Consider the following 18934-nt stretch of genomic DNA (forward strand, 5'->3'; position numbering starts at 1 on the left):
ATAGTTAGAATTCTACTTGGAAAGTAAGGGCCAAAACCCCATGACCTTCTTTCTCCTCAAAAGGTGGCCAAAAAGTATAAGAGAAACTGATTATGTGACTATACAAAGTCAGTAGGGAGAACTAAAGAAAGAACTCAACTTGTGAAAATGGATCGCCAGTCAACTGCTAGAAGCTACTTGGGGGTTAAGCAATCAAGAAGGAAAAGTGAAGGCATGGATATGAGGTTCATAGCAATTGGCCTGTCAGTAAAAGTAGACAGTGATTTAAAAGAGAAAAAGTATGCGATTAACTGTGTTAAGAAAATAAGTCAAACACCAATAAAGATGCTACTTATTTATTAATTTATTATTTGTATTATTTATTATTATTTATTGAAATGCACAGAGGCCCCTCTCAGGATTGGGGCCCGCTGTGTTAGGTATTGAATAAACTCAAATGCTTATGTACATTTTCATTTTACACAAGAGTAGTCCTATTGATTTCAATGCGACGACCCAGGCATATAAAGTTAAGCACATGCATAAGTATTTGCATGATCAGGGCCATAGAGATTGACTACCCCTGTCTTGAAGATCATGCAATCTAAATAAATCTATCTCAGAATGCCACAGAATCAAATCCTTTCATGGGATAGAAATCAATACATTTCTCTGCAACCATCTCTGATTGAACACTAACATATATTAAAATGAATGGGAGTTTTCCCATGGATCAAACCCACATTCCTGTGGAAATCTCTCTAGCAGTAGTTTTTTATCTTGAGCCTCAAACACCTGCCAGTCCCTATGCAGATGTGTACTCTCTCCCCTTTCCTTGCAAGCAAATAGGACAGAGGCTTAGGGACCTTGGTCTTACAAGAATATTTATTGCACTGAAACACCTCTTGCAACTATTATAGAGTGGTAATGACAGAAAAATGAGGGTCCTAAATTCTAAATAGGTGACTGATTATTAAAGGTGCTGTGTACCCAACATCTCCCACTAAAATATTGCAATGGGAGCTGCTGATTGCTTAGTGCATTAAAAATTGGGGTCAAGATCCTCAAAGCTCAGATGCTCAGATACTACAGTGATGAAGGCAGTCTAATAACCTACACAGAATAGAATAGAATAGAATAGAATAGAATAGAAAGGCAAGTGCCTAAAATTAGCCTTCTAAAGCCGTAATTAGGCTCGTATATATGTTGTCTGATTTTCAAAAGTGATAAGCCTGAACTGAACAACCTTTATGGCGCTTTTGCCAAATGCCATTCCAGTGACATGTCTGAAATCTGGTGGATTGGCTCCATAGAAAACAACTGCTGCTGTCAACAAGGTCTTTTCCTCCAGGGCTAATTATTCTAATAAGAAAGCAAAAAAAAAAAAAGATCATAAGCAGGAAAATCATTGAAAACTCCCCAGTCTGGGGTTCACCTCAGCACTTCAGTGTGAAGCCCCGGATTCGCAAAGGCATTCTCCCCACCTGACCTAACATGCATCCACTAAACACCTATGTAGGGATGGGGGAAGCTAAGCTGGAATTAACCCCTTATTCACTTACGCTAGGTATTGCTTCCGCAGTCTGTCAAATAAAAGAATATTTTCCACCCTATATTTACCTCCCCTTTTGCGCTGTCGTACTAAGTCAAACACAACCATGGGAATGGAGGCCGTCGTGGCCCTGCTGATATGCAGCACGGTCTTGTTTGCTCTGAAAGGTCCTCATCCGAAGCCCATTGAAGTGATCGGAAAGACTCTCTTTGACTTCAGTGAGTGCTTGATCAGGCCCCAAGAGAACATTGTACAATGCCATGTGCAGTTATCAGAACGGACATGCATCCTTCCATAGCTGGCACAAAGCAGGCTCATCTCCAAGACATTTTCCAAAGGAGGGTTATTGCTGTTGAATAATTAATATTCTGGAGACCTGCAGAAATTAACAGTATGTGCTTAATATGGTGACCATTATTCAGCCGACAGTGCGCACTGCGTTCAGTAAGCCCGCTTCTTTACACCACTGTTACCATGACTATAAGAAAGTGATTCTCCCATTGTTTACTACGGGCTCTTGATAAGTCATTACGACTCTGGCCAGAGTTTTGTCTCCAGTCACTTTTCTGAAGAAAGAAACCACTGATGCAATTAACTTTCTGTTCAAGACAATCCAGTTCTAAGGCTTCTTCTGAATCAAACAACATCACACAGCGAGGAATGAAAATAAATACATATCACAAGTGTCTCCTTACTGTTGATTGTTTACTTTCTGCATGTTTTATTAGTACACTGAGTAAACTCCATGAAAAATAACTGTTGTAACATGCTTCCACGCAATAAATAATTTACAGCAAAAGCATCAGTGCTGGATACTCAACAGTCATGAGTAACCCCTTAATAGCAAACCAGTGTGCAAACGAGGGAAGGAAACAAAACTGGAAAAGATTTCCATTTGGAAACTCCAAGAGATTATAAACAATGGTATTTTTTTAATTATGCACAATACCATGCCAGTGTCCTATAATGAGATTAGCATGTAATCCACCAAAACATCAGTTAGATCAGAATCCCTGCCTCCTACACAGCTGAAGGATCACGTATAATGGGATAACCCCCTTTTGGCCATGTATGTGTGCCAGTAACAGCGGTGCATGGCAATGCAGTATATGACCTCTTTTGTTCAATGTTACGCTGGTGATTTAGTTACCAAAACTAAAAATTGACTCTGAAGTTTTTACGAAGTTCTCCTTACATTCCTACAGGTTACGGCACACAAAGCAAAGAAACGATTAATGGGGCCTGGACTGGGAGTCAGGAAATCTGGGCACTATTTCCAGTTTTGCCACTGATCCACTGTCTGACCATGAGCAAAGCACTTCACCCCTTTGTGCTTCTGTTTCTCCTCCAACCACTCATCTGTCTTGTCTTTTTAGACTTTGGAGCAGGGAATGTCTCTCACTATGTATTTGTACAGTGCCTGGCACAACAGGGCCTCAAATTTGGTTGGGCATCTAGCCAGTACTTTAATAAATAAAATAATTACAATAACAGTATTGGCTGGGGTACCATAATAAGGCATGCAGCATGTAAATGCGTTATTTCAACAGAGAGAAGACAGTACAAACCCTCTGTAATGGTTTATTTGTTGGTGCAGTATCTTACTGGTTTCTTGCAAACATCAGTTAGGTTTCTGATTTGCAACAAGTGCATGTTTTTTTGTTTCTACAGCAGGTAGACTGCTTTGCCAGTAATCCCACTGAACTTTCTAATGGCACATTTCCGTTTGTCCCAGTTCTTCCATGCCCATCCATAGCCCATCCATGCCAGTTTCCTTGATATACTGCTGCCGCCTGGATCCAAAGTTCAGCAGACAAGAATCTATTTCTCAAATAATTTTTTTTTATTGTTAATTATTTACTTTTCAGAGAATTTCTCCAAATGTGGCTCCCAGCAGCAGCAGCCATGAATCTGCCCATGATGCCACCAGAGTGGAATCACACAGCTTTAATAGCAGGTAATGTGAACAGCCATGAAAACACACTGCCACCAGCTGCCGCTGGGGAGTGCTCGTGCTGCCTATCCGAACAGCAGCTGCCTTGGGTATGCTCGTGATTCCACTCCCACTGTCTGTCACTAGTTAGCACAAGTGCTGAGCAGCAGCACTGTATGGAGGCAGCCAGCTTGAGTAAGAAAATAATCAGAGACAAAACAGCCGGCAAGACGACAAGCGTGCAACATAATACACACAAATATAAACAGTAATAACTTAGAGGCTTTCAGATGAGAATGCCCCCTCTTCTCTAAAAAGGAGAGACTGTTACAGTCAACTCTTAGGATTTTAGGGTGTGTTTTGCAATATTTGCTGCCCCACAAAAAGCCTCAGCTCCTGGAGTCATGTGATCATGTGAGACTCTCAGCTTTCAGGTTTTCTTTTTCTTAAATAACTTTATAACCCTCATGGCCAGGGAGAAAAGCTTGAAAATGTAACCTGAAAGCACCATGATGGCTCAGAAAAACAGAAGGCAAGTAAAAAGAAGCCAAATTTTGTTATATAAAAAAACCTCATGATGTTTAAACCAATCTCATGATTTTTGGGAGCCTGACTCGTGATAGCTGAAGGTTTGGAGTTGATGACTCATGATGGGGAAATTGACGCAAAAAGAACTGATATGATTTATACCAGCATGGTCTAGTGATTAGAGCGCTAGATTGGGATTCAGGCAAAGTGATTTCTAGTCCCAGCTCTGCCTCTACAAGCACCTTTGGTGGGGAACTGTCAGCATTTTGTGCTTGGCATAATGTTGGCACTTACATAATAATAATCATTATTAATTTTAATGAACTAATTATCCCCATGCCAACTGTCCAGTGGCAAATGGGAAGCCTTCCCTTAACAAGTGTGGGGACATAAATCACCAATGCATGCTTTCATTTACAATAAAATCCAGCCTTTATGGTTGCTCTGATGTAAAAGCGATCCAAATATCAACCCGTAAAATATGGTTTTTCTGAGTCTGCAGCTAATACGGATGCCTCATTCACTGCTCAGAGCTCTTCTGGGCAGCAGTAGAGCAAAATGGATAAGACCTCTGTCATTTCACTGCTCCTAATCTGAACTCTTTGGAAAGCAATGTGCTGTCGAGAATCACGTCAGCTGCATCCTGCTGCTGTTGGCAAAGGCATGAAAGGCACCCACTGAGGAGTGGGACCCATGATTAGGAGACGGGGGAGGGGCAAAAGATCCAAGACTTCATTCCCTTCTCCCTCTTGACAGAGCCCACAAGGCTGGGGGATGGATAGAGATTCATGGGTTCTGTGTAAATTTAATGTGCTCTGCTGAAATTACTGTTAAAAACCTACAGTATTGAACAGAGGCTTATTTAACCATCCTATAATTCTATCGCACTTCACTGGTGGGGAACTCTCCTTCATCTATGCCTTTGGCTAGTTAGTTTAGTCTTCTGGCTAGTAGGTGCTAGTAGGTGTCTAGCAAATTTCTCATTTGTAAACTCTAGTACAACTTCAGGCCATGTACACCTTCTTTTGCACTTAGGTAGGCAGCCTTCCTTCGGGGGTGAGGGGTAATCTTAAGGTTGTTAAAAAATAATAATACCAAGTTAAGTCAAGGTTTTGATAAGCAGCTCATGTGACTCACCGGAGACCAGTCACCCTTTCAAGAGTTCAGACTTCCCCACAGAGAGATTTACATTTTCTTTGGAGTCACACTTCTCAGCACAGAGGAAATAGAAGCATTACCACTCTCCTCTGCTTGGGTAGCACACACCAGGGATCTGAAGATGAGTAACAGCAAATGTGTAAACCATGCTGTGAAATACAGCATAAGGGCCAATGGAGGCTAACTAACCAATTCTTTTGGCTTGGCTGATTTGTCAGGACAAGTCACATGTGAAATCTGTTTTGCTGCTTGATAGCTACAGAAGCCCTGTAGGTAAAAACTGCAAAATAAACTACTGAAAAATGGAGGGGAATTCCATGAAAGTTACCCAATGGTGTAAAGGCTTCAAAGGAAGCAGGTGCTTTGGCTGGAAAGCTAGACCTGAACAAGTCTGGCCAAGCTTCTCAACTAGCAGACACTTAACACGTGTAACTTATTCAACGTTTAATTAAAAATACACTTTATATGGCTCCCAAGGGTTCTCCCAGAGTTTTGTTCAGAGAATAGTTGCACAGACAAAGCAGATTAAGACAAAAGGGGCCCAGATCCAATCTAAACAATAGTTCCCTGCAGGCCAAAGGGCTCTCAACAGTGACTCAAAGCCTTTCTACCCACAAAGTGATCCGAGTTGATGCATTTCTATCTGATTCAGATACATAAACTTTCCTTATCAGCACACAGCTGCAGCACACTGCAGCTCAACAAGCTTTAAAACATCCAGAATCAGGGCTTGTCGACGTTTAAAATGCTACCGTGGCACAGCTATAGCGCTTCAGTGTAGACACTACCTACACCCACAGGAGCAATTCTCCCATCGGTGTCATTAATCCACCACCCCAGGAGATGGTAGCTAGGTCAGTGGAAGAATTCTTCTGTCAGCCTAGTGCTGTCTACACCAGAGGTTGGGTCAGTACAGCTACGTCTATGGCTATTAGCCAGAATGGACAGGGATGGTGTCCCTAGCCTCTGTTTGCCAGAAGCTGGGAATGGGCGATAGGGGATGGATCGCTTGATGATTACCTGTTCTGTTCATTCCCTCTGGGGCATGGGGCATTGGCCACTGTCAGAAGACAGGATACTGGGCTAGGTGGACCTTTGGTCTGACCCAGTCTGGCCGTTCTTATGTCTCTCAGGAGAGGTGGATTTTTCACACCCATCAGAGACATAGCTATACTGGTGTATAATTCTAGTGTACACCAGGCCTCAGTGAAATGCAACCTCTTCTGGGGGCAGAGACTGGCAACCAACTTTTGTTCACAACGAGTAGCACAGGGATGGCAGGGAGGGGAAAACTTGGGGCCAAGGATACTAGGGTGAAGCACCTACTCTTGCAGAAAATGCCAGAAGGTCTTTAATGAGCAGACCAAACCTCAGTATTTCAAGTGTGAATCTACCCTGAAACGTGGCTTTCAAACTGGCATTGGCATGGTGAGGGCTCAGTGTTTACTGTCTCTCCGTGACTTCCAGCAAAACCACCTGTAATAAAAGTTCTACAAGCCAAATTCAGCTCTCTGTGGCATCTGTGCAATCCTATTGCCTTCCAATTACGCCCTCAGCCACACTGTGCAAACCCATTGCCGTCCATAGGTGTGCACAGGTGTGACTGATTGGAAGTTAGTGAACTAGAAGGGCTAGAATCCTGCCCCCTCTGTTAGCTATGTCTGCTCTGCAGAGCTGCAAAGCAGGCAAAGTGTTTCTCTTTTTCTTCATCGTTACTTACGTGTAAGAGCAGACAGCACACAAAGGGAGAAGGCATGTGGAGCAGGAGGCCATTTTCCAAAGTAAAGAAAATAATAACAATTAAAAAAAATCCACAGGCAGTTTTCCCCCAGTGGAGAGGAAGAGTGAACGTAGGAAAGAATCACATGTCACAAGTGACAGTCACATCACTTAGCACACTTGTGGCAAGGAGTTCAGATACCATCGTGATGGTCATAGTATAAGAACCCGAAGAGAACAGTAATGCCTACAAGCCCCAGTGCATGGTACTCAATCTACACTGGACAAACAAAGAGATGAATCAGCCCTGCTTGGATTAGAACCTGCAGTTCCAGTGTCTCTAGGTATTACAAATTTACTGTTCAGACCACTGGAAAATGCCCTCCGGCACATAACTGTAACAGATATGTAATGAAAACCAGAACAGTCCGGCTATTACAGTTTGCACTGGGAAGAGTAACCAAAAAAGGTCAGTTCTTTAGGAAAAGATGGCTGTACACAGACAGTATAATAATGTCTCCTAACACTCTCCTAGAGAGGAAATTTGTCACTCGGTCAGATACAGTCACAGGGGTTCAGCCAACAAGTCTGGTCTTTATTCTCCAGTCAGAAAATATTGCTGGCAAAAATGCTTTACTAGGGAAAAAAATATTTGTTTTAAACTGCTAACTGGAAACCAATGAGTATTAAATCAAAAACCCAACACAGTTGTACTAATTCTTTGAACTGTTTTACACTTTCAAGCTAACAATTCATGTTTCAAACTTCATGGGGTGTCAAATATTTATTTTTGTGTGCCATCCACCCAATACCCCTAAACACAGTAGCTTTTCAATAATGTGATTGATGGTATATGGCCATACCCAATCTTTCACTGGAGCCTGCGTATGTCTACACTGCAACATAAGCCCAGGAATAGAACTCGAGTTAACAGACTCTAGGTTTGTTAACCTAGGGCTTGAGGGTCTGTACTCATTTGTAACCCCAGAGGAATTGTTAAACCCTGGGTCCCAACCTGGTGCTCCAGCATCTACACTGCATTATGCAGCCTGAGTTCAACCACCCATATTCAAGACTTCCTAGCACTCTCCCAAAATGTGGCCACTCTAGCCCTTTGTTGGTGGTGCAGTGTCAGAAAATTTAACTGTCCACCAAATTTGACTGTCCAGAGAACAAAGAAAGTTAGTCTGTGGGACAGTGGAATACTTTTGGTGGACTTCCAGAGCACATTTTCCAGTAGGACTGTACCTACAGTGCAAAGTACTTGGGCTTGAACCGGGGGTCCCAGCTTGACTCAGGCTTGGACCCTCCACCCTCATGGGATCCTGGGACCCTGGATCCAATCCCTGGGTGATTTGTGTGTAGACAGAAGTGGGGTTTGGCTTGAGCCTGAGTTTGAACCCAGGGCTTACACTGAAGTGTAGACATACCTTTGCTGTATATATGAAAACCTGACCTAAAGCATGTGGACTTAATTCATCTTTATTCACCAAGGACCAGCTCTTGCTCCCACTGAAGTCAAGGGGAGTTTTGCCACTGACGTGGACAGCACCAGGATTTGTAACAACTTTTAATAGGATCTGTAAAACAAATTACTCCTGAGGGAATTCTGTGGCACTGCACATGTGCAGAATTCATGTCCCCCACTGATTTTTTTTCTCAGCACAATACAAGATTATGCTGGAGAGGCGCTGCAGTTACACCTTTCACCCACCAGAGGCTGCTGTGGCACCAGAAGAGATAGCAGCCAGCCAGAGAGGCTGCATTCCTTGCAGTAAGGCCAGGTGAGGAGGCACTGGACGGACAGAGTGGGACATGTGGCGCTGCTTGGGGTGTGTGTGTCACAGACTGGGGTTCAGAAGGGCTAGTGGGGGGAACAGACTGGGGTGTGGGCTCAGGAGCTAGTGGGGTGACAGCATTGAGCCAGGGGCTGAATGGGAGGTGGGCTGCAGGGCCACATGGGGACAGGTGATGGGGGGCTGCAGGGCCACATGAGGACAGGGTAGGGGGTTAGGAACACATGGGGATGGGGGAGGGGGATGGAGGGCCACATGGGGATGGGGCGGGGGATGCAGGGACACACAGGGACAGGGGCAGATGTGCCTGACTGAATGGGAGAGGCTAGGGGGTCAGCCAGGATCTGCATAGGGGAGGCTCCCCAACTCCCTAACAATCCCTCCCCCTCCCCAAAAAAACCTGTTCCATAGTTCTCTTGCCCATACCCAGCAATCCTCCAGGTTCACTCTCTGGCTCTTCCCCAGCAATTACTTCCCTCAGCTCCTCCATTATGCCTGACTTCCCCAAGCCTTTGCAATTTTTCAGAGGCATGCAAGAAATACGTTTCTATATTGTAGTTTAAATTAATTACTCAACATTCTGTATTAATATGCCTAGTTAGGAATCTATCTGTCAAAAAATAATTCCCTGAATCTTTTGGTTTTGCTGTTGTCTGTATTGTTACAGACATACTTGCTGACAGATATTTTGAAATAATTGACCAAAATAATTGAAACGGGTGTGATTATATTGTATTATTTTGACAAATAAAATATGCAGAATTTTGCAGAATTTTCAAATATTGTGCACAGAATTTTTAATTTTTTGGCGCAGAATTCCCCCAGGAGTAACAAATGTAATGATCCAGCGTTCTTCAACAGATAAACCATAGGCCTAGATCCTGGCTCATGCAAGCAGAAGGGCTATGTTGCAACCTAAGTCCCCAAAAGTTGTTATGCCCATCTCAGGGCCTTGTCTACAATGAGGGTAACTACAGGGTAGCTACACCAGGGTAAGTGCACCCTTGCAAAACCGCAGTGATTTGCACCAGTGCAAATCACAGTTCATATGGGTGCAGTGTGTCCACGTTAGGGGTTGAATCAGTGCAAAAAACCCTCTGTGCGGATAACGCCTTAGCTAGAGCTCCTTTGCGAGATCATGGGAATGCCCCCCAGAGCAGAAGCTCTGCTGCCTTTGGAGAAGGTCAGGAGAGAATTCACTAGCATAACTCATCACATTCTGACGAATGGGGAAGAGGGGTCAGAGGGCCAGGACCTAGAGTTGCCTGGTCGAAAAGGGACTCTGGCCATTAAAAATCCAGTCTGTGGCTCCGCATGGCTCCTGGAAGTGGCCGCCATGTCCGGTTCCTAGGCTCAGAGGTGGCCAGGGAGGCTCTGTGTGCTGTCCCCGCCCTGAGCGCCAGCTCCGCAGATCCCATTGGCCAGGAACCGTGTTCAATGGGAGCTCTAGGGGCAGCGCCTGCGAGCGTGGGCAACATGCAGGGCCCCCTGGCCCTTCCGCCTAGGAGCTGGACATGCTAGATGCTTCTGGGAGCCGCCTGAGGTAAGCGCCACCCAGCTGGAGTCCACATCCCGAACCCCCTCCCACACCCCAACTGTCTCCCGGAGCCCGCACCCCCTCCCACACCCCAACCCCCGTCCCAGCCCTGAGGCCCCTCCCGCACCCAAGCTCCCTCCTGGAGCCCGCACCCCACAGCCCCTCCTGCACCCGAAACCCCTCATCCCCAGACCAACCCCAGAGCCCACACCCCCCAGCCAAAGCCTGAACCCCCTCCCACACCACAGCCCTCTGCCCCAGCCTGGAGCCCCCTCCTACACCCTGAACCCCTCATTTCTGGCCCCACCCCAGAGCCCGCACCCCCAGCCAGACCCCTCACTCCCACCCACATCCCAACCCTCTTCCCCAGCCCAGTGAAAGTGAGGGAGGGAGAGCAAGTGATGGAGGGAGGGGGGGATGGAGTTAGTGGGGGGCGGGGCATCAGGGAAGGCGTGGGGAAAAGGCAGGGCAGGGCAAGGGTGTTCGGTTTTGTGCAATTAGGAAGTTGGCAATCCTACCTGGACCTCACCCTTTCAAGCAGTGAGCGCACTCTGAATGACTCGTGGGGAGCAGGGCTTGTTCTCCCCAGCCATGCTCTGGCTGGACCCCATGAAGGGCCCCCTTAGGCCATGTCTACACTTACAAGCTTACAGTGGCACAGCTCTCCCGTGGATGTAATAAAACCAGCTCAATGAGCGGCAGTAGCTATGTCAGTGGGAGCGTGTTGAACTGACCAGTCAACCACACACCTCGTTTGGAACCGGAAGTACACCATGAGGCAGCAGCAGAGACCAAAACAAAAAACCGAATACAGTACAGCACTGTGTTAAACGTAAACTACTACAAAAATAAAGGGACAGCGTCATTTTTCTTCTGCACAGTAAAGTTTCAAAGCTGTATTAAGTCAATGTTCAGTTGTAAACTTTTGAAAGAACAACCATAACATCTTGTTCAGAGTTACAAACATTTCAGAGTTACAAACAACCTCCATTCCTCAGGTGTTCGTAACTCTGAGGTTCTCCTCAACTTGGTATGTGATATTTGACTATTTGAATTTTACATCCCCATACCCAGTCAGGGGGGTTTTGAATACCTCAGATAACGTTCTAAGGAGCAACTGGTAAGGAGAACACCCACTTCTATTATGCATAACAATGATTTAGAACTGGTGATTTTTTGTGTTCCTTAGTTAGCTAGTCCTCCCAAAGAAGCAAATGAACGGAAAAGAATGTCTGTGGATAGTGTCCGACACAAAGTAGGAAAATCAGTAATGTGCAGTGATACCACTAAAACAATGCTGCTTTATGAGCCAGCACTTCTTCAGAGTCACAATTTGGTTTGGGCATTCAAACACAGCAGGGAAGTCATCCACCGCATTAGTAGGATCTAAAAACCCGTCGAAATGCAGGTATACAAAAACTACTGTGACCATTTCAAATCTCTCTCTTGTAAGGGGCACACAAATTTAGCTCCATCCTGCAGTTAACTTTGAGCTGACCAAGGGGCATAAGAAATTGAAGCTAAGTACAGCATCTTACAGCAAAAAGCAGGCTGACAACCTTTAACACTGTTCCACAAACAAGGGCAAAGCCTTCTTCACTCAAAAGAAGAAAATCAGAGTATTTTCTTGAGACTTGTTTGTTTGTATCCATAGCACTTTCAAACAGCTGCCTCCAATTATTTCATAATAATCGTCACCACTAGTTGAAAACCACACCGGCCTGCTCACTGAAATGAGAAAGTGAGGCTTTTTGGAAAGTACATGATTAAGCAAAAGCCTTTTATTGTTTTAAAGACGAATGCAAATCATTTAATTAACACTCACTGAAAAAATAAGATAATGGCTTACTTGGCTGTGATGGGAAATACAGAGATTTAATCTGAACACCAGATCAGGTCTGAGTGTCTAACTCCCTTTGGACACAATGTTATCACATTCATGCTTCCATCATCATCCTCAGTATGATGCTGAATAATGTGGCCCCAAATTTAGATCCACAGATTGTAGTGAATACCAGTGTAACATGAGAAAAACAACACCACCGGTCCCATTTTAGAATAAATTAGGTATTAAAAAGGCGTGTGTGTGTGTGCACGCGCGCACGCGAAGCTATTTTCAGTCATTCAGATAACAGCCATCACTGTCATTCGTTGTGTGTTTTTCTGAAGTCGTGGTAGAAAGGAAAAGCAGCATTGTACATGCTCCAAGAGCAAGGCAGACACCTCATAAAAAGAGTAGTGAGACTTCCCTATTTTGTATCTACAACACTCAGGCCTACATTTTCCGATTTAAAAAGATCAACATGACTTTTCATCATGCCATTTACAAAGTGGCATTATCTGTAAAACTCTTGCAACTTTGCTCCATAAAACGTGTCCTATGATGACAGCAAATAAACCCTTTCTGGGTCAAGTTCATACTTTAAACACCAAGTCTGAGAAGCAGTTGTTTAGCTACCCAATATTACATAATGTTAAGAATTCATCATATTTAAGTGTTTGCTGATCTTCAGACTTTAAAGCTAACCTATACACACACACACACACACACACACCTTTTTTCACTGTCTATCTGTACATTGTATAAATATTGACTGGGTGCAAAAGCAATAGCAATGAACTATTGCCCAGAGTTAAAATCGTTCTTGCAATTGAGCCCTGGACAATATGTTAAAATACACCGGGGATCATTTAATCCACTGGGAATATTTTTAATGCTGCTTTTGTCCTCTAACTCAGTAAATATTCATTTTAACCTTTTAAATTTTGTTTTAACCATTTACTGATTATGTATTTTTCTTAGAGCTGACCTGAAATGGAAGTTAAAGAGACATCACAAAGCAGACATATAATGACACCAGAGGTATCTTCTGTGTGTGGAATTCTGACAAGTCATTCTGGTTTGGAGGGCAAAATCACATGCTAATCTGGGTCAAATGCATACATATAAACTGATTACAATAGTTTAAAAATCCAAAAGATTAATAAATCAATCTAAATACTGCATATGGCCCTGATCCTGCAAAGACTTGCTTAACTTTGCCCATGTCAGAGACTATTCATCTGTGTAAAGTCAAGAATATGTGCAAGTGTTTGCAGGATTGAGGTTTACAGGCCTGATCCTGCAGCAGTGAAGTCAATGGGAGTTTTGCCACTAACTTCAGTGAGTGCAGGATCAAGACCTAGGCGTGCCTGCATGTGTAAAAACATTGCCAGACTGGAACAAAATAATGATCCATCTAGTATGGCATCCTGTTTCCAGGAGTGCCTTCAGAAGAAGGTTAAAATGTAGCTATACCCACCTATACAGAACTCTGTCTAGACAGTCATATTTTACACTGTATTTTTACACTTTAGAAACACTTGTATAACTTGTCATGCCAACAAAGCCTCATTCAATTAAACTGAAATGGGGATGTGTATGTATAGGGGAGATTTTGCTGGCTTCGGGTTTTTTTTACAGATATTGATTTATATATATATACATACGTATCAGCTTTGGAAGATGCTGTTTGCCCATTCACCCAACGTCAGATTCCTCCCCGCCCCCCTCCGCCCCCTCCATAATCATAAAACTAAATTGTGGGTGAATACATTTTGTGCCTGGGCTGGTATATTTTTCAGGCCATCATGAGTGGCTGGAGGATATATGTACAGTACACACAGCATGCTGGGGATATCAGAATGCTACATCATCATAGTGGCAAATAAAGTTCCTTTGCAGGAAACAAGACGTTGTGATGGGCGTGCTGGAGGCTTTCCCTGCCTTCGCCACTGACAGACATGTCATTTTGTACGTAGGCCAGTAAACACAGGAGGCAGCAGGTTGCCGCACATCACACAAGTGCACTAGTAGCATCTGCTACCCAGGCACCCTGCGTTGGTGGCATCCCGTGCTCACGCCCCATTTATTCCCACTGTCCACAGTAGTAGCACCAGAGCCTATGCCCCCTGGGCTGACAGCACCTGATGCCCACACACCTGTGCCAATGGCCCTCAGTATCCATGCATTCTACATTGATAGAACCCGGTACTCATGCCCCACACCAGTGGCACTCAGTACCCCCATCCCATATTGGTGACACCCCGTATGCCCCATACCAGTGGCACCTACTCTCCAACATCCAACACCAGAGACACCCAGTACCCAATGCCCCATACCAGTGGCTCCTAGTCCCCAACATCCAACACCAGAGACACCCAGTGCCCAATGTCTCATACCAGTGGCTCCTAGTCCCCAACATCCAACACCAGAGACACCCAGTGCCCAATGTCCCATACCAGGGGCTCCTAGTCCCCAACATCCAACACCAGAGACACCCAGTGCCCAATGTCCCATACCAGGGGCTCCTAGTCCCCAACATCCAACACCAGAGACACCCAGTGCCCAATGTCCCATACCAGGGGCTCCTAGTCCCCAACATCCAACACCAAGACACCCAGTGCCCAATGTCCCATACCAGTGGCAGCTAATCCCCAACATCCAACACCAGAGACACCGAGTGCCCCATACCTGTGGCTCCAAGTACCGAACTCCCACCACCAGCGGCGCCTGATGCTCACGCACCCTGCATCTGTAGCACCTTACGCTCACACACCCCACGCTGACCGGACCAGTCTCTCTGCCCCTGCCCCACTGGCACCAGGTGCCCACACAGAGGCGCACAACCTGCAGGCGACGCCGTCAGCTGGAAGGAGACAGGATCTGACTCACCGCAATGAGGGCTGAGTTCCTCTGCCCCGACTCGGCCGCTGAGCCCGGCGGCGGCTGCTGCTCCCCGTCGATCCCACTCCTGCCCCCAGCAGCCCCGTTGCTGAGCAGCTGCGGGTGATAGTCCGGCGGCGCGGCAGAGGGAGCCGGGCCGGCGCTGCCCGCCCCCTTGCTGTGCTTGCCGCTCTTCCTGGCCCCCTGGCCGTGCTGCACCAGGTTCAGCAGCTGCAGGGTGCTCTCCCGCTCGCGGTCCGAGCTCTCCGCCCGGCCCCGCTCGTAGCGTCCCTCGCAGCTCTGGTGGTGCTGGCGGCAGACGGCGATGCGGGCTCGCAGCCGCTCCACGATGGCGCTGTGCACCCGGGGGGCCACCGTGCCCCCTCCCAGGAGACCGGCCCCGAGATCCGGGGCCTGGGGGGGAGCCGTGTCCCCCATCCTGCCGGCCACGCTGCTGCTCGCTGCTCCGGCTGGGTCGCGCCTGCGATGCTGCCCCTGACAACGCTGAGCTCCGGTCTCACTGCCACATGGATGGGGACGGAGAGGGAGGGATGGGCTGGCTCGGGGGGAGACGGGATCCCGAGCCCGGGCCCGGCAGTCCCCAGATCTCGATCAGCCTCCCCCACCCCCACCCCTTAGCAATCGGGCTTGACCTCTCTGGAAGGAGCTTGCCAGAGCTGGGGTGGGGGCGGGATGGGATTGACCCGCGATCGCTAGGTATTTGCCAACATAGAATTAAAGATGATGGGCGGTTTGCGTCCCAAGACCGCAGATGACCATTTGAAGGAGGGAGATTAAAACAAATTAGAACAAGGGAGAGGGTGAAGGGCTCATGGATGCACACAGCAAAAATCCTGGGGGGGAGGCGGGGGGGCAAGGGGAATAATAATGAAACAAATCAAACCACCAACCCACTGCCTTAAAAAAAAAATGAGTCCCCCAGACGGAGGGACTCTCCCTCCCAAATGAGTGAAACTTGGCGGCTTTATTTAATTATTTAATTTTCGGGAGGAGGGAGAGATTCTTTAAGGGGAAATTTCTCTAGAGGAAGAAATTGCAGTGATGGGGCGAAGGATCTCAAAGACTGTCCCTTGTTTTGGTTTGTTTTAATTTGGTCGAGAGGATTTTTTTTATAAGCCTTCAAGAAACGTGCAGATAAAGGGGGCGGAGGAGGAGGAGGAGGTTCAGATGAGTTAAGTCTTTGTGTTTTCTCGTCTCTCTCTCTCTCTCTTTGCTCTCCAGTCTTCTTGTCCTATTACTGTCTCCAGCTGTCTGCTGCTAATATTGTAGCTCCGCTAAAAAGAAAAGAGATGGATCCCCAGTTGGTAACAATGTCCGTAACTGGACTTTCAGACCATGCTTTGCTTTCTATTAATCCAGCCACTCTGGGAAATCCGTATTAAGTGTTTATATCCACCCCGGACCCCCTCCCCCAGCAATCAAAGCAAGCTAAGAACGTAGGCAAACATCACCTTTAGCATATTTTCCCTTATACGCCACTTCTCACTCCCCCCGATATTTCGGTTGCAAGTACAATATCAAGAAAAGCACGAGAAAACACACACACAGAGACATATCGCGCTTCAGAGCAATTACAAATGATAGTGAAACTTACGAACTTCCAGCATTTCGCACCGGGAGTAGTCCACTGCTTTTCCTTTGTGGGTTTGTATATTCCATCCCCCAGACAGCGGGGCTAGGTGTCTGTGGTGCAGTTATCAGCGATGCCTCTGTCGGATTCCCCCGCTTGATAAGTGAAAAGTACCTTGCAACATCCCTTTCTCTTTCTTGTCTGTTGTTAGCTGCTTTGCTGATACTGACTCACTGCACGGGGGTTACGGGTACACACAGGCTTTCATTGTGCTCGGATAAAGCAGAGCGGCGGCGGAGGAGAAAGCGTCGTGGGAAGCCCTAGTGGAAGGCCGGTGTCACTGCAGGAAAGAGTAATGGGCACGGAGAGGAGGCAAAAGAGAAACACGAAGCCTCCAAGCGGCAAAGGAGGTGAATGAAGAGAGAAGCCAATTATGAACTATGATCCCAGTGATTTATTTGCATGGATGCAAGCCAAGGAAATCCCCTTTGCCGTCCCCAGGTTTATATGCTACCTCTTCCCTGGCTCTGAATGTCCAATAACTTCCCTTATTCGTAAGGAATAAATTTCCCTCCTTCTGTATATATATCTTTGTGTTGCCTAATCATCCACTAATTATATTAGGGCACCCTGCTTACCCTCCTGCCCCAGCATCAAGCCCTTTGTGCAATTACTAGAAGTTTCACAGATAAATCACAGCTATGAACTCTCTTAGCAGCTGGATTTCGTCGCAGTACAAGTGGAAAAACAAAAGTAGCCATTCTTGTGCAATGCCGTGTATACATATCGGAGCAGACCAAGGGTCTTTGTGGTCAAGGCTGGGATTCAGGAGCTTTGGGTTCAGTTCCCAGCTCTGACCCAGACTTCCTGTGTGTACCTGGGCAACTGATGTAGGCCCAGGTCTTTACATGCCTAACTCCCATTCAAATAAATAGGAGTTAGGCACCTAAATAACTTTAATGATCTGGGCTCTAATCTCTGTGTTTCAGTCCCCCTCTGTAAAATGAACACAATAATACTTCTTTTGTCTGCCTTCTCCATTTAGGCTATAAAATCTTTGGGGCAGGGACTGCTTCTCATGATTGTGATTATATAGCACAATGGGGCGCCCCATTCTCATTTGGTACTACTGGAATACCAGTAGTAATAATGTGGATGTGTTATAGTGACACACTAGAGATGCTTGATTAAAGGTGAAAATACACTCTCATTCATGAGCCTTCGTTTTCAGGTGCTTATCATTTTCCACACACACAAAAATCCTTTTTACTTAAAGTTAGAAATAACCAAGCAAAAGGATTTTAAAAATCGCCTAAAACATACATGCTGTCTATATATGCAGGTAAACCCAACCATGCTTATTTCACTGTGATCCTGGACACGTGAGATCAGCCAAGAAACTGCACATTCAAATAACCACTCATAGGGGGTTCTCAGTGGTTGTTGTGCCTGAGTGAGAACTGCAGGACTGGTCCCACAGCTCAGTCAACATGCAGGGCCAAACCTCACCGCTCTGTTCTTTTTGATTCAACAGAACCCAGTTCTTTAATTTTAAGGCATGCTGCAAGCCCTGTCTGGTGTCCCAGGCATTTGAAGGAGCTGAGTTAAGAAGAGGGAAGTGTGGCTAAAGTGGAGAGTGGATTTTTGTTTAGTGCTGAATGGTTGAATGAACCTGGGAAGAATTTATTGCTATTTATTTGATATATTTAAAAGAAAATAGCATACATATGCCTAGATCAAACATTTTTGAAAAATCTAAATTGCTTAAGAGTTGCATTGACTGCAATGGGACTGAAGAACATTAGTTAACCATCTGCTAAAGTGCTTTACTGAATTGGGGCCTTTAATTTTGAGCCATTTCAGCAATTAGTTTTCCAGTGATGCTTCTTGTCTCTAGTTAAAATGACTGCAGTTTGTAAACCTTTTGGCTCTCATTTAGTTTTCCCATCTAAAGATACTGTTTGAACACATTCTGTAGCCTTTGTGGGATTGTTTAACTTAACAGTTCAAGGAGTGCTATGTTCATCCTGTATCCATTTTTTCTTGTGGACAACTACAATGCCCTTGTTTATTATGGACAAGGCTCAGGTGTTGCTATGCATACATTGCAAAATAGACCTCTTTAACATAAAACTCATTTTTGAGATACAAAAAACGAATAAAAACCCAGGAGAGTCCTTAAGAGTTAGCTTTGTGTACATATTCTTTCACAAACATCAAATTTTTAATTTTAGATCACATTCATTTATTGCCCAGAGTAAAAATATATATATATAAAACATCCAGGTTAATGGAAATGAACAACAAGGTGTGGTATCCTATCAGTTGTCTGCAATGCTATTTAAGAGGAGTAAAAAGAAAACACGATCGTTCTAACAGTTTACTACGTCATGTATTTTCTTAAGCTCTTTAGTTCTGACCTCTGTACCCAAATTA

General features: G+C 45.5%; 1 protein-coding gene across 1 annotated transcript in view; it reads right to left on the reverse strand.

Moving 5' to 3' along the window:
- MAML2 (mastermind like transcriptional coactivator 2) overlaps nucleotides 1-15655 on the reverse strand; it is a 280358-nt gene extending 264703 nt beyond the window's left edge. Inside the window, exon 1 of the mRNA XM_074957015.1 lies at nucleotides 14917-15655. Within this exon, the coding sequence (XP_074813116.1) occupies nucleotides 14917-15345 (429 nt within the window). The 5' untranslated portion in view covers nucleotides 15346-15655. The remainder of the gene's footprint in view (nucleotides 1-14916) is intronic.
- Between the last annotated feature and the right edge of the window lie 3279 nt (nucleotides 15656-18934).

Source organism: Natator depressus, chromosome 1 (assembly GCF_965152275.1).
Source record: "Natator depressus isolate rNatDep1 chromosome 1, rNatDep2.hap1, whole genome shotgun sequence".
In the NCBI taxonomy this organism is placed as follows: domain Eukaryota; kingdom Metazoa; phylum Chordata; order Testudines; family Cheloniidae; genus Natator; species Natator depressus.